The sequence below is a fragment of the Hirundo rustica genome, chromosome 1 (genome assembly GCF_015227805.2).
Source record: "Hirundo rustica isolate bHirRus1 chromosome 1, bHirRus1.pri.v3, whole genome shotgun sequence".
NCBI classification, from domain to species: Eukaryota; Metazoa; Chordata; class Aves; order Passeriformes; family Hirundinidae; genus Hirundo; species Hirundo rustica.
The window spans coordinates 67,704,662-67,719,716 of record NC_053450.1 but is presented as its reverse complement, the minus strand read 5'-3'; the positions used below and the strand labels follow the sequence as shown (position 1 = coordinate 67,719,716).

Here is a 15,055-nt window from a genome sequence, read left to right as displayed (position 1 = left end):
TCCCTTTTAAGTCTTGAGACTTAAAGACAGGTGGAGAATGTCAAGGAGTAAATGCCATGACGGCCGAAGCAAAGACAGACACATCAAAATAAGCACTGGCAATTTGGCAGCCCTGCACTGAATCCTGTGAGGAATGCCTGCAGTGAAATGAGGTTCTTGCCACACAGGTATAGCAGAGGTTAACTCAGGACAGCTGTGTATGGTGTGTGGTAAGCTGTGCACACAGCAAACTTCAGATTAAAAACAAAAAACCCACAAGTTTGCAGTCATTGTGAGGGGGATATTTCAGGCAATTTTCAGTACAAATCATATGCTAATTGAAAACAATCATTGACTGCTTGTGGTGAGCAAAATTTCTTGATGATATCATATGAAGTCTGTTGGCACAGTCCTGGTACCTTACAAGACCAATGGAACTGACAGAACTCCAGCTCCTTCCTTATAAAAGCAGGACTTAAGGCAGTTCTGGCAACCAATACCTCCCTGTCCTGCCAAGTTCTTCTGACTCTTTTTCATATTCATGATGCCCAGATGACTTTCCTGAGCTTTTTGGAATATACAGGGTAGGAAGAGATACTGAAAAGACAGTCTGTTGAGTACAAGCAAAACAATATCTGTATCAACGTAAAGAAATTATTAGGTTTATGTAATTAATTTTTGTGCTTTGATAACAATATCACTCTAAAATATTATTTCGTGTTATTAGGATATGTAGTTATTAGCAGGAAATCTCATCTACCTGTGCCATGAAGACTGTGTTCAAACGTACGACTGATCATCCTTCTTTCTTAAAATGCTTTGAGCAATTCCTAGGTCACAGTTGAGTTATTTCATTCATTTATGCATGAAACAACAATGACTTTGATCACAACTAAATAGGTTCTGACTGAGCATACCAGGCACTATCCAAGAACTATACAATGAGGAATTGCTTCTACATTATTTATATATGCTTTCTGCTAAATAGCTAAATTTACATCACTGATATAAAGTTCCCCTTGGGGGACATCCTGCTGCCATTTTCTGCCTGAGCCACAGTGTATTACTATGGCCAGGTGGCAGCAGAAGTTCTTGTGAGGTACAGAACTTTACTTCAGGCATTTCATGGCAGTGGAGTTCCTTTCTGCAAAGAAAAAAACCAGCTTGTATGTATCTTTACAGCATGAATCATGCATGTGCACCCATCCTGTGGTCATACAGAAGAATTCTCTATACCATTGTATTGTTATAAACACTTCATTTTATATGTACATTTTCTTTGTGGAGTATTAGAAAAATTAATTTCTACCTATACTATGCAATTTAGTGAAGGACTTGTCATACATAATGGTTACATTAAAAGTTCCTTACTAAAAAGGATTATGCAGGTCTTGGATTTCTTCCACTCTGATTTTCAAGCAATCTTTGATAACACATCTTGAAAACAAGAATGTATTATATCACACTTTTTTATTTTCAGCACTGTAGAATACTGTTATTTTTTGGCATTCACTGTAAGGTCAACACAGTAGGATGCAAGAATTCAGGAAATTTATGGAATTTAGACGCAATGCTTTAATACAGCTTCTGGATGTATCAAGCACTGGAGGTGCCTCTGCTGGATTCCTTACTCATAGATACTAGTGGTTTAACATGTGATATTTGATGACAATCTTGGCTGTGATTACCATGAGAGGATAGGGATTAGTGTCCCTTCAAGATTGGTAAGAGTGAGGGAACCATGGGCTACCTGCTAGTCAGCCTAACCTCAGTCTCCAGGAAGTTTAGGGAGGAAATACTCCTGGAAAATGCATCTAGGAACATGAAGACCTAGCACAGAGCATCCCACGGTATCTTTCTAGGCAGTCAGTGAGATGCAGGACTAGGACTGGAGAAGCTGTCTACTGCGTGGTGAAAAATGGAATTTTGTCATCAGTGCTACAAAATTCAACTGATGTCCACTCACTGGCTGTGCCTCACTGGAGGTAACTGAGATCAATACCAGGATCAATATAGTTAATGCCTGCGAATGACCCAGGCAAGGAGACAGAACATACCCCCAGCAAGTCTGCAGTTAACAGCACACTGGTGGCTGGATGGAGAGGTGGGGGAAAGCTCTCCATGCATTGGTGGGCAGAGCAGCCATTTGGATGCCAGAAATACCAAGAATCTCTAGAGAGAAAAGTACAGAGTGCTGGGGATCTGCAATGCAGGTGCTGCGGGCTTCTGGAGCAATGGAGCAGCGGCTGAGGAGAAGTTCTGCAGGACAGGACTTTTTGAGTCCTAGAGGCAGACAGTGGAATAGGCATGAACAGTGAGGATGGAAGAGAATCCAACACTTGGCAGTATTAATGCACCATGGCCAGACCAGGGGAAGGCGCCTCTGCTTGGCATATGTGAGATTAAGTCTCACTTGTGAACTGTCTCTGGGTCCCACAGTAGAAAGACAAAAGGAAAAAAAACCTGTGAGTTTCACAAAGGTACACCAGGATGATTAAGGTGAGGTACAGAGACAAGGGACATGTCTTTCTTTGGCTTGATGAGAAGAAGGCTACAGAAGGATCTAACTTCAGTCTTCAGGTACAGAGAAGGCAGTCCCATGCTCTTTTGGAGGCTCACAGGGAGAGGCTGAGAGGTTGTAAATGAGTCACAGGAAAAATAAGCACATAGGAATGAAACTGTATCTGCTATTTCTAAACCACTAGTGACACCTAGTTTCCAAGAAAAATACCAGTAGCTACATTAACACTGCAGCCTGGAAAAATGCGTCCTGATTGCACTGAAAACACTCTAAGACTTGGTAATTCCAAAGCTCTGCATGGCATAACCCCAAACAAATAGAATTTGACAAAAAAACCCCATGTGCATTAAATCTGTGCTTCAATAAGGGACACAGAGCTTGCAGGTGTGGCCTTTCAATGAAAGGCAGTGATGCTATAACATATCAGACATTTTGCCATGCCTGTGTCTGGGCTGTCTGGCTACATCGTTGGCTTTTCATTGAGGACTGATTCCCTGATTGTCCACACACTGTAAATGTGCACTCAGAAGAGCTCTGGGGTGATACCATCTGGCACCTCAGGTGGAAACCTTGAACCTATAGAAGCAGCTTACTCACATGTAAGTCCTACACTCCCAGGCAGTAGAGATGCAGTTAAGTTAGGTCTGGTGAGACCTGCCCTGCTTACAGTACTCTGATGACACTGGAGTACTGGGAAGGCCATGAGCCATGAGCCTCCTTTCCCTCACACTGTGCCCAGTTCAAGTTAAAACAAAAGCAAAGCAAATGGCCACTCTGAGTGTCGGAGGACTGCAACGGAAAAGATCACATTCTCCTTTCTGGGACAACAGCAACATCTCGCAAACATGTTAATTTGAAAATTATGCTTTTTGGAAACATAAACTTGTAGGTATGTGACACAGCTCCCAGTCACAGGTATGTGACAGCCAGAAGAGGGGAAACATCAGACAATGACTGTGGTCAGCCACATTTTCCCAGCATTGCTACAATACTCTCAGCTACAGCATCCTTATCCACCTTCCAAATTTTCCTGTCCCCTTATCCTCATTTGCCAAGAGAAATAAGAATCCCACTTCCATAGAAATGAGGGCCTTTTACTCTAATTAGGCAGCAGTGCCAGGTGTGACATGTTAGGAGAGCCACCTAGCAAAAAAAGCATGTGGTGGCCTTGGACCACCACCAGACAATGACAACAAGTCTGGTCACCACTTTATAAACCGCTAACGTCTGGAGAAACATGAACTTTCCATTGCAGTTACAGCTGACTCTTGCACACAGCTGCTTATATGTTACCAGCTCTGACTTCGTTTTGAGTCAGACATGGCAAGACAATGGTCCAGAGACCAAGTACCCGGTCATTAACAATGACTGGAAAAATTACTGTGCTTGAGTCATGTTCCTGAAGGTGTTGCAAGAGCAAACGAAGAGCTCCTCCTGCCTGCACAATCTTTCTTTCTACATAAACTCACTTCATTTATTGTTCTTTCCTCAAAAACTAGGCTCAAAAATACAGTTTTAGGGTGAACAAATAAACCGCCACAGGGAACAGCTATTAGCAGTCTGGCAACGCTCAGGTGTCTTTTCAGTTTAAGGAAAAGAGTAAGTATACATGAAAAAATACATGGCTTCTATATATGGATCCCTGTGCGTTTAAGAAAACTGTGTCTACTTAAGTAATTGATGTTTTTGACAACAAAACTGATGGCTAGCATGTAGAAGATACGGCTGATGGCTGTGTAGTAATAATTCTAATGGCAGACCCGTCCATACTACTCTGTCTGCCCACTAAGGAGTAGGAGTTTGAGGGTAAGAACATTCCAGAAGACAACAAGCACCCTCTGTACTGAAGGGGCACACTGACATTCAAGTTAACCTGTGGTTAGGCTCTGCATGTGGCCTATTGCCCCGCGTGGATCCAACTGATGGAAGCCCATCAGGCTTGAACTTGAACTTGTACAAGTACAAACCAAGCTGTGCAAATACATCACAAATGTGAAGAGTGTAATATACAGACATAATCTGGAGCATTACTCCACCATCCTCCTGCTCAAAGAAGGTACCACCATGTGATCAGGCCACAGTGGTAAGAATTTTATCCAGTCTAGTCTTGAAAATACTCAAGGATGTAAAATTTTTCTAGGCAACCTGTTCCATTGTCCCTGTAGTGATAGAACATTTTCCCTTCTATCTAGTTGGAACATTCATTCCAGTTTCTCACCATTGTTTGTCAGCCTCTCATCATGCATGTCCATTAATCACTCAATTTTTTTAGTTTACCTCCTTCTAGGTACTGGAAAGCTGCCATTAGGTTGTACCAAAGCCTTTACTTCGCTAGGTTAAAATGAGCCAAATTTCCACTGTCTCCCCATCTGGTTTCTGTGTTCCAACCATCTGATCATCTTGGTGGCCTTCGGCTGAACTTACTAAAGCTTATAAATATTTTTCCAATACTAGGGGAGGCCAAAACTGAATGCACTATTCCAGATGTGGTTGAATGAGTGTGGAGTAAAGGTGAATAAGTTCTTTCCTCAGCCTTCTGGCTGCGCTTGTGGTAGTTCAGCTCAGTATGCTGGTGGCAACCACCCTCAGTACCATGAGCTGAATACACAGTAAGAAAAACATGGAGTCTCCTTCCTACAGTTTAATGGCTCCTGGAACATTGGGTCCTCTCTACTGGATCACAAAGGTTAATCAGACCATCTCCTGTGATTTAAAGTCTAATTTAAATTTGCATTTTTTTGTAATTTCAAGTAGGTTCTTCACAAAGTATGTCAATATATTGCAGTGTTTTCCTTGAGAGATAACATTATTTATTGCCAAGATTTTTTTTTTTTTTTTTTTTTTTTTTTTTTTAATGCTGTGACTAAGGGCTATATGCAATCTAGGGCACATATTATTGATCCATTAATATATTTTTCAGATGTTTAAAATTACTCAGTCTAATGTTTTTTGCCTTTCTGCACACCTGAGTTAACACATACTCTGGAGCGCTTTCCTGCTTGGTTACAGCACTCTCTGCTACAAAAAACTGGGACTTGATTGCATCCATATATTAATCACAGTGGATATTTACATAGTATGACTTCAATTAATAGCGTAATGATGAAGAAGCCGGATGTACATAACTGTCTGGCTGAATGCCTGACTTAGGGAAAAAAGAAGGCTTTCCACAAACATTTTTACATTTCCACAGAGGGCCAAAGAAATCACAAAAATGCTGGACATATTCTTTCAGATTGTTCAATCTATCTTTCCCCACAGTATACGGGAATGCTTTGCTAGATCACATATACATATCTCAGAGAGTGGTTTTTGTCAATCTCCTAAGTAGCAAATAATTTCTGTCTTTAATGAATTACATTAAAAGGTGAAGTGCTTAGTGGCAGGAACTCATGTAAAAGCACGATTAATCACCCTGAGGTTTTTGGCTGCAGTAGGCAGTTCCTTTAAGTTACTTCAGAGGGCTTTCTTTTGTTCTCCTCCTGCAGGACTTCCCAATGCTCATTTTTGGGTGGTTTTTTTTCTGTTTGTTTGTTTTTTTGGTTTTTGTTTGTTTGTTTGTTTGTTTTTGTTTTTAATGGATGTATTTATTTATAATTTCTGGATATGTCCCCTTGTTTTTCAGGTAAAAAAATGAGGCTTAGTGTTTTTGAATAAATTACCCAGATGAATTATCATCACTCAGTCGAGAATCACTTTATAGCTATACTTCAGGGTCATGTATTTGCATGTCTCCTTTTTTCATGTTCTTATTGGGGTAAGGAAGAAGGATCATTTATGCAGAATTGGGCTGTGAGATGCATAAACACATTGTGAAAGATGGAAAAATATTTTTAAGTATGAATCTTTGGAAGCAGTTACATTTGATGGACCAGACACTTGGAAGTTTAAAAAAGAACTGCTCTGCCAGTATTTTAATTTTGAGATCTAGGTAGTGATTGGTGTGCTAATACAAATTCTCAGACAGGAAACGACAAGAGAAATATCATTTTTCTTTTAGTATTATTGTATCTCCTGGGTGAGACTACTTCAGAAAGAGATACAAAACAAAGTTTAAAATGAGAAAATGCCAGACTCATACAGAGAAAGATCTGATCTGTTCTGGTGCAACAGTTGGTTTTAACTCAAATCCTACATAGCTGATGAGCAATGTTTAGGAAACCAGTATATATAGAGATTGTTTTGTTGCTCTATGCAGTAGAATAAGGGTTCCTAGAAAATAAGGGTTCCTAGAAAACTCCAGTGAAGCATAGACTATTACTAAGGATAAGAAACAAAAAAGCCTGCAACCTGCACATAAAGTAAGAGTGCTGTACAGCCACTTGACTCTAATTAACATCTTTGAACGACCTAGAGCGTCCCAGTACCATGTTCTACAAAAGCATCAAAGGAGTAATTTATTCACAGTTATTGTCTTACACTTGCATGTGGCTCCTTTCTCCCGGAGCGGAAGAACACCGTGGATTACCCGGACAGAAGGGAAGCAGTACAGAACTTTGTTCTTAGGAATTCAGGGGGAAGATGCTATTACTGTTTGAACACAGGAATGGGCAGGAGAAAACTCACCATCTGTTGACAGATCTGCCCCTGTGGGTGTGGGTGAAATTTTAAAGGCAGGTGAATAATGTATGACTTGTATCTGAATGAAAGCTGAGGATTTCCAAGCCCCGCAACAAATGAACCCTCCATTGTGTACACTTCCTGTCTGAGAGTCACTTTGCTTTGAGGAAGTCTCATGGCAAATTTCTATTCACTGACTGGATAAAGCACAGTTTTTAAATTAGATTACTAATGTAAACACTTATATTTAGAAATTTAAAATGTGACATAAAAAATTATGGGAAAAGTGAAATCTCTATTTTGCAGCGTAGCTTATTATACAGTATATAACAGAGAAGATGAATCTCACGGTACACAAATATATTTATTTATCAAAAAACCCACCAAATCTCAGAGGATTTATTATTTTTTTCTAAATGTTCTGATAATCTGGGAAGATGCAGAGGAAGGAGTAATAAAGATTTTTACAAATATTACTAAAATTCTCTGCCAATCTCCTTCTTTTCCTCTTTTTTTAATTGGATTTACCATGTAAATTTTGTTTGTTGCTGCATACTTTCTAGTCTTGGGTGTGAGAGAAATATTTCTTTTTCCATAGTTGCTCAAAAGTTTCTCCTGCTAACATCAGAATATATATGATTTCAAGAAATTTTATTTGGGTGTTGGTTACTAGATTACCATTCATATTTAATTTTTCTAATGTGTACATCCATGTTTGCTAGCTCCGTCTTAATTTTACTTCACTGGTCAGTTCTTTTAATGCCAGAGTGTCCTCTGCTGTACATAGTAAAAATAGCAGTAGTTACAGATTCTTTCATTTATGGTGATCAAAAGGCAGTGAATAAGAAACTCTGTAGGGATCTGTGCAACTTATTTAAATTTCTCTGTCAAAAGCATTTTTGCAAAATTCTTTCTAGTTCCCCCCAAATCACTCAGGCTACTGATGATTTTGTAAATAGAATTCACATTAAAACATCCCAACACTCCCACCTCACCCTCACTTACCGAAGTTTTACGTTTAAAGGGAAGATTTCACCGAGAATAAATATTAGGAAAATTACCCAAAGACAACCCACTGGGACACCTTCTCTGAATGTCAGATATGAAACAAGGATACACCTTTATGAAGCTGTAAAAGAAAAAAAGCTGGGAGAAGTGGCTGGTACCCCACAGGGCTGTGCAGCCCTTCAGAGGGACCTCGACAGGGTGGAGAGATGGGCAGAGAGGAATCTTCTGATACTCAACCAAGGCAAATGCAGGGTCCTGTACCTGGGGAAGAATGACACCAGGCACCAGCAGAGGCTGGGAGCTCACCTGCTGGAAAGCAGCTCTGTGGAGAAGGACCTGGGGGTCCTGGTGCACAACAAGCTGACCATGAGCCAGCAGTGATCTTGTAGCCAAGAGGCCAATGGTGTCTTGCGGTGCATGAGGAAGAGCATTGCCTTCAGGCTGAGGTGCCCCTCTACTCAGCCCATGTGAGGCCACATCTGGAGCGTTGTGTCCAGTTCCAGGCTCCTCAGTACAAGAGAGACACAGAGCTCCTGGAGCAGGCCCAGAAGAGGACAGCAAATGTAATTAAGGGAACATCTCTCTTATGAGGAAGGGCTGAGAGGACTTGGCCTGTCCAGCCTTGAGAAGAGATGATTGAGAGGGGTCTTCATCAATATCTCTCAGAATCCAAAGAGAGGGTGCCAAGAGGGTAGATTCAAGCTCGGCTCCATGGTACCAAGCAACAGCATAAGAGCAAACTGGCAGAAACTGATGCCCAGGAAGTTCCACCTGGATATGAGGAAGAACTTTTTTTACTGTGCAGGTGACCGAGCACTGGAACAGGGTGCCCAAAGAAGGTGTGGGTCGCCCTCACTGGAGGTACTCAAGAACTGTCCAGATGTAATCCTGTGCCATGTTCTGGGACAACACTGCTTGAGCAGGGAGGTTGGACCAGACGATCCACTGTAGTCCCTTCAGTGTGACCCATGCTGCAATTCTTTTAAGTACTCAACAAATATTTTTGTTCATAACTAGCGTTCTGCTCTTTTACGATGACAAACTGGGAGTCTAAAAGGTTAGAGGAATGCTCTGAGGATGGATAGTTAGCCATTGTCAGGATGTCCTGAGAGTAAGGTATATGCATATTTTTCTAATTAATACACATGCAATTTTATAGAAAAAAATAAAAATACTGACAACTGCAGTTCATAATTATTAGCTCCAGAAACAGGATTCGGGATAGACCTCTAAGAGTTAAGGTGGATAGCTCTCTGAAATTGTCAGTCAGTTCGTAACATTTAAAGTAAGAAATGATGTCAAGTGTTTTTCAGAAGGACAGCAGAGAAGGCTAGAAATGCTCACACCAAGATTAGGAAGGCTACTCATGTTAAGTAGCACAGAATACCTTCCCTGTTTGGAAAATCCTTGAAAAATGACTGAAGATGATACAATAGATAATCTAGGAAAGAATATAAAGGTAAGCAGACATTAATTTTTATTCACTGTTTCCAAATTAGCAGAAGTAGCAAGAATGCAATAGAGCTTTAAGGGAACAGGCTTGAAACAGCAAAGAGGAAGCATTTTTGCACATAATCTTGTCAGTGAATAGTGGAATTCTGTCACATGATACTGTTAATGCCAGAAATAAAAAAGAAAAGAGACAGCTTTTAGAAATGAGGCCAGACACTTTTGTGGCATATGTGTCCACCTGCAAATATGCAATACCATACACCCAGTGTCACAGTAAGTGCCTGGGGAGGAATAACCCCAAGTACCAGCACTGGAGAGCAGCTCTGCTGGGAAGGACCTGGGAGTCTTGGTGACAGGTTGACCATAAGCCAACACCAGAGGGTTGTTGTCTTGGGCTGCATTGGGAAGGGTGTGGCCAGCAGGTCAAGGGAGGTGATCCCACCCCTCTACTCGTCCCTAGTGAGGCCACCTCTGGAGTGCTGTGTCCAGTTCTGGGCTCCTCAGCACAAGGAAGATGAGGAGCTGGAGAGGGTGTCCAGTGGAAGTCACAAAGATAATTTGGGATCTGGAGTGTCTCTCTAAGGAGGAGAGACTGAGGGAGCTGGGGATGTTTAGTCTGGACAAGACTGAATGGGGATCTCATGAATACATACAAATATCTCAAGAGCAGGTACCAAGAGGATGGTGTCAAACTCTTTTTGGTGGCACCTAGCAACAAGACGAGGAACAATGACCATAAACTAAAACACAAGAAGTTCCACCCCAGCCTCAGGAAGAACAGCTTTACGTTGAGGGTGGCAGAGCACTGGAACAGTCTGCCCAAGGAGATTATAGAATCTCTCTCTCTGGAGGTATTCCAAACACACCTGGACACATTCCTTACTTGCTCCAGGTGACCCTGCCTTGGCAGGGGGAGTTGGACTGGATGATCTCCAGAGGTCTCTTCCAACCATAACCATTCTGTGATTCTTCATCTCCTGGATGAAAGAAACCGTTCGGCCTGGGTTGCCTTGTGGGGGGGGCTCTTATTTGCATCTGCCTTTTTATGTTATTTCCCAGGGCACGATGCTGACAGACTGATCCCATTCCCGAGAGGTCCCATTCCCGAGAGGTCCCATTCCGAGGGATCCCATTCCCGGGTGGTCCCATCCCCGAGCGATTCTATCCCCGAAGGATCCCATCCCCGAGGGAGCCCATCCCCTAAGGATCCTATCTCCGAGCGGTCCCATCCCCGAAGGATCCCATCCCCGAGTGGTCCCTTTCCGAGGGATCCCATTCCCGAGCGGTCCCATTCCTTAAGGATCCCATTCCCGAGCGGCCCCATTCCCGAGCGGTCCCATCCCCTAAGGATCCCATCCCCGAGCGGTCCCATCCCCGAAGGATCCCATCCCCGAGTGGTCCCTTTCCGAGGGATCCCATTCCCGAGCGGCCCCATCCCCTAAGGATCCCATACCCGAGCGGTCCCATCCCCGAAGGATCCCATCCCCGAGCGGTCCCTTTCCGAGCGACCCCATTCCCGAGCGGCCCCATTCCCAGCGGTCCCGCCCCGCGGCTGGCGCTCGGCCGGAAGTGAGGGCAGGCGGGGACGGGGGCGGGGCCGCGCGGCACGCACGGGCCTGGGCCGCCGCCATTTTGTTGGCGCCGGGCGCTGCCGCCGGGACGGGAAGGGCTGGGAATCGCTCGCCGGCTCCTCCTTCGTCGGGGCCGAGAGGCGGGGACTGAGCGCGGCCCGGCCGGGACGGGACGGAGCGGCGGGGCCCAACAGCGGCGCAGCGATGTCGGCGTTCTCGGAGGCGGCGCTGGAGCGGAAGCTGTCGGAGCTGAGCAACTCGCAGCAAAGCGTGCAGACCCTGAGCCTGTGGCTCATCCACCACCGCAAGCACTCGGCGCTCATCGTCAGTGTGTGGGAGCGGGAGCTGCGCAAAGGTGAGCCCGGGGCCGGGCAGGGCCCGCCGGGCGCGCCCTGGGGCGGTGGGTCCGGGGAGGAGGCGGGGGCGGCCGGCCCCGCCGCGGAGCGCGGCTGCCCCGGGGAAGGAGGGAAGGAGGGAGGGAGGGTGGCGGGGCTGCTCGGCCTGCGGAGCCGGGAAGCAGGCGCGGGGAGAGGGAGGATAGGCCTGAGCGCCTGGGGAGAGCGGAACTGTTGGGGCCAGCGTTAAACGTCGGGTCTCCGTTTCTCGATGACCGTGGGCTGGCGGGTGCTTCTTCTCCCTCCTTTTTTCTTCCACTCCGCTCGCTTGTCTCTTTTTCTTCCCATCTTCCCTTCTCCCCATCATGAGATGTCTCTGAGGATGCTGCCCCTTGTGTTTTATCTCTCCTTTTTTTAAGGAGAAAGGAAAGTGGAAAACCGGAAGGAATCCGGCGAGCCAGGGGTTTAGGGCTTTTTGTTGTTAATATTAATTACAGCTCTTTCAAGACGGAGCCTTTTTAGATATTATTTTTCATCGTCTGTAGAGATGGTTAGCTGTAATACTATTTGAACTCCTTGTCCACTCAGGTTTTCTTGCCAGAAACTGTTCTTGAAGGGCCGATGAGGATGGGAATACACTGAGGAAAGAGCAGTGTGATGTGTCCAAAGTGGGTTTTACTTCCTGGTTTTGCCAGATGGTTAATACCAATGTTAACATTATGAAAACGTGAGTTCTTTAGCTATGTTCAGTCTGCAGACTTAAATGCTAATGTGGCTTTCCGTTTAACAGGAAAGAACTTGAAGCTGTAGGCAGTAGTTCAGGGAGTCAAAGGGAGAAATAGCATATGAAGGTTTATTTGACCTGTCTGGATAATAACGTGACCTTAAGCTGGTTCATTTAAGAAAAAGAAAACTCGCTTGCTAGAGCTCTTGCTTTGGTCTGTGAAACGATGCTGTTTACCAGTAGCTTCCTTTGGGGCCTCACTAATATGTGGATCTTTAATGGGAAAAATAGAAGAGTCAGTCTTTCAGAGAGGAAAAACAGCACTAAGCCGTTACAGGACTTATGAAAGAGTAAGGAACCACTGAGTTTCATGTAATATGGCTTTTGTGGTTTAGTTTAAAATACTATTTTTCTGGGATTTGTTATCTTTTGAACTTTGAGGCAAGAGTTGAATTCTTTTTTAGTATGGACTGAAGAAAGACTGACTAGGTGGCATATACCATCTTAGGAAGCAAACACATTTTCACTCTGTAAGTTGCAGGCTTGCTTTTTTTTGTTCTGGCAGCAAATTAGTGCATCTCCCACCTATGACTGAAACATTTCACATTTCTGGGCCTTCTAATCAAGCAACACGAATGTTAGGGGTTTTGAATGAATCCAGGAAGGTATCTTAAACAATTTGAAATAGAGAGTTTTGGTTGCTCATCTTAATTAACATGCGCAATACTAGTTCATAGTAATCTGTGATATTAATGGTCAGTCCTTAAATTTTATTTTCCTGTTGCGCTGGTTGGCTAACTGGGGAAATTAAATCTCTGAAACCCGGGCTATGTGTCTGGAAGTGGCATTGAGAGGCGGGGATAACAACCTTCTTTTGAGCTTTTGGTGAGGATAGCTGCCATAATTGGGTCTGTTTTGTTTGTTGAAGTTGTTGTCCTGCTTTTGCTGCTTCAAAGTAAGTTTTTGCTGTGACCTCTCTTTGGATGCCAGCCTTCAAGGGTCTGTGGAAAGCATGTGAAACTCTACCTGTGCTAAGAGTAGCTTAGTTGCTTTCAAGGTCCTCACCCTTCTGGGCTTTTAGGCCTATGTGAAGTGTTTTGTATGGGAAAATAGGACGCTTCATCTGGAGCTGCCATAGTTAATATAGTTATAGTTAATATACACAGGAAGTATTTTAATTTTCTATCTCTTATAATATCCGAGCTTCGTAAATGTTAGCTTGCATTTACCTGATGCTAACTTCTAATTGCTACAGAGATTTGAAAGATGGTAATCCCCAAATGCAGAAGTAGTGATCTAAGCAGACAGCATGGGAAAGATGAGAAGAAAACTTCTGTCCTGTGGTGAAGCAAGTGCATAAAACATCACAAAGTAGGATATTGGCAATGAGACTATAACTGGAAAAAGTTTAGGGTCCTGACTTGCCTGTCATCCAAGCCATAGAAACATGATTCCTCTCTTGCCTGAGATGAGAATTAACCTCTATTTGGAGAGTATGGATATCAAAATTATTGACGTTGTCCGCTGCTATCGTGTCTTGGTTTGAAAAGACAGGTGTCTGCTAGGGAGAGGCAGGCCTCTCTAGGAATGGGGAATTCCAGCCCCTTCCCTCCGTGTTATTATAATTTGGAAGATTAAAAAAAAACTTTTCGGTCACAGCTATGGGGAAAGGAATAGCAGTCCTATACTAGTAAATATAACAGGACAGACAAACGACAACAGCAATTGTAATAATAATAAACAGAACCAAGAACCCCGAGGGGCTTTGTCTCACAAGTCCCGGGCAGTCTGATCTCTTGGGATCCCAAGAGCACTAAGCCGAAACGATGGAAGCTCCGGCGCTGATGGCTGGAAATGGTGGGGTGTCCCCCCAGGCAGGGGGGTGCCCTGGCAGGCGAAGTGGGCAGTGCTGGAGAAGCCGCAGCGGCTGGACCCAGGCTGACCCAAAACCCAGCAGGGCAGGTGAAAAAACTCCGAATTCCTGGGTGCTCCAACAGATGATAGAATTCTCAGGACTGAGCCCCTCTGTTAACCGTGGAATCCACGCAGCTCCCAGTCGCCCGACCGCCCTCCCTGGAAAACCGAGAGCTGAAAAGAGCCACTACCCTCAGCTCCCGGGAGCCTTTTCCTCCCCCACTAAACTAAGTAATCCACTCCTTTTGTGCGGGTTAAGCACCCTTTAACTATCAGTATTTAGTCTCCTAGCAACTTATGGGGGGAAAAATTCCACAGGAAAACTTAACACCCAACATATTGCTAGCCAGTAGTGTCCTGGAACTGAAAATTGAACCTTCCCTTTCTAGATTTTATTTTCTTTTATTGTATTCCCTTTTTTATTGTCACCACCAGACCTTCCTTCCAGCCTACTGCCTTTCAGGAACATTGTATAACTAGTTGGCTTGAACACAGTACAATGATGTTACATTTTTTCTGGATGCTTTTGGTTTTGGTAAAAGATCACTTGCGTCAGATGAGCTTGTATGAGCCTTTCTGAACATGTCTCTAGTTATTCATAAGGACAAGTCCTAAGATCAGAGATCTTGCTTTCCTAATTGTTTGGTTCTGATTCTTTTATTTTTAGAAGAGTAGAGGTGAAAAGACAGCTTTTCAAATCTACATATAATTTACACAGCATAAAAATGTTAGTGCCTTATTGTTTACTTGGATTAATTGGCAGTGGTCAGGTCCCATATTCTGGCATCCCTACAGCTCATCAGTTCAGTGCACCTTCATTTGCAGGTTTCTTCAAATGTTTGTACTGAGGAAAATGATCCTGCTTCAATTAGATTTCAGAGGTATGAAATGTAACTCTCAAAGTTAAATAGTTAATTAATTGGTAATCATAAGCTTATTCAGTAGTTAAGTAGTTCTAAATAATTAACTTGTGATCACCTCATTTTAAAGA

The 15,055-nt window shown here is 43.6% G+C and overlaps 1 protein-coding gene across 2 annotated transcripts in view; it reads left to right on the top strand.

The window, feature by feature from the left end:
• The first annotated feature begins 11,147 nt into the window (after nucleotides 1–11,147).
• RPRD1A (regulation of nuclear pre-mRNA domain containing 1A) overlaps nucleotides 11,148–15,055 on the top strand; it is a 44,543-nt gene continuing 40,635 nt past the window's right edge. Inside the window, exon 1 of one of the 2 annotated variants that reach the window (XM_040062796.2) lies at nucleotides 11,148–11,446. In XM_040062796.2, coding sequence (XP_039918730.1) covers nucleotides 11,296–11,446 — 151 coding nt within the window. In that variant the 5' untranslated portion in view covers nucleotides 11,148–11,295. The remainder of the gene's footprint in view (nucleotides 11,447–15,055) is intronic. The other variant, XM_040062805.2, reaches the window with a different exon arrangement.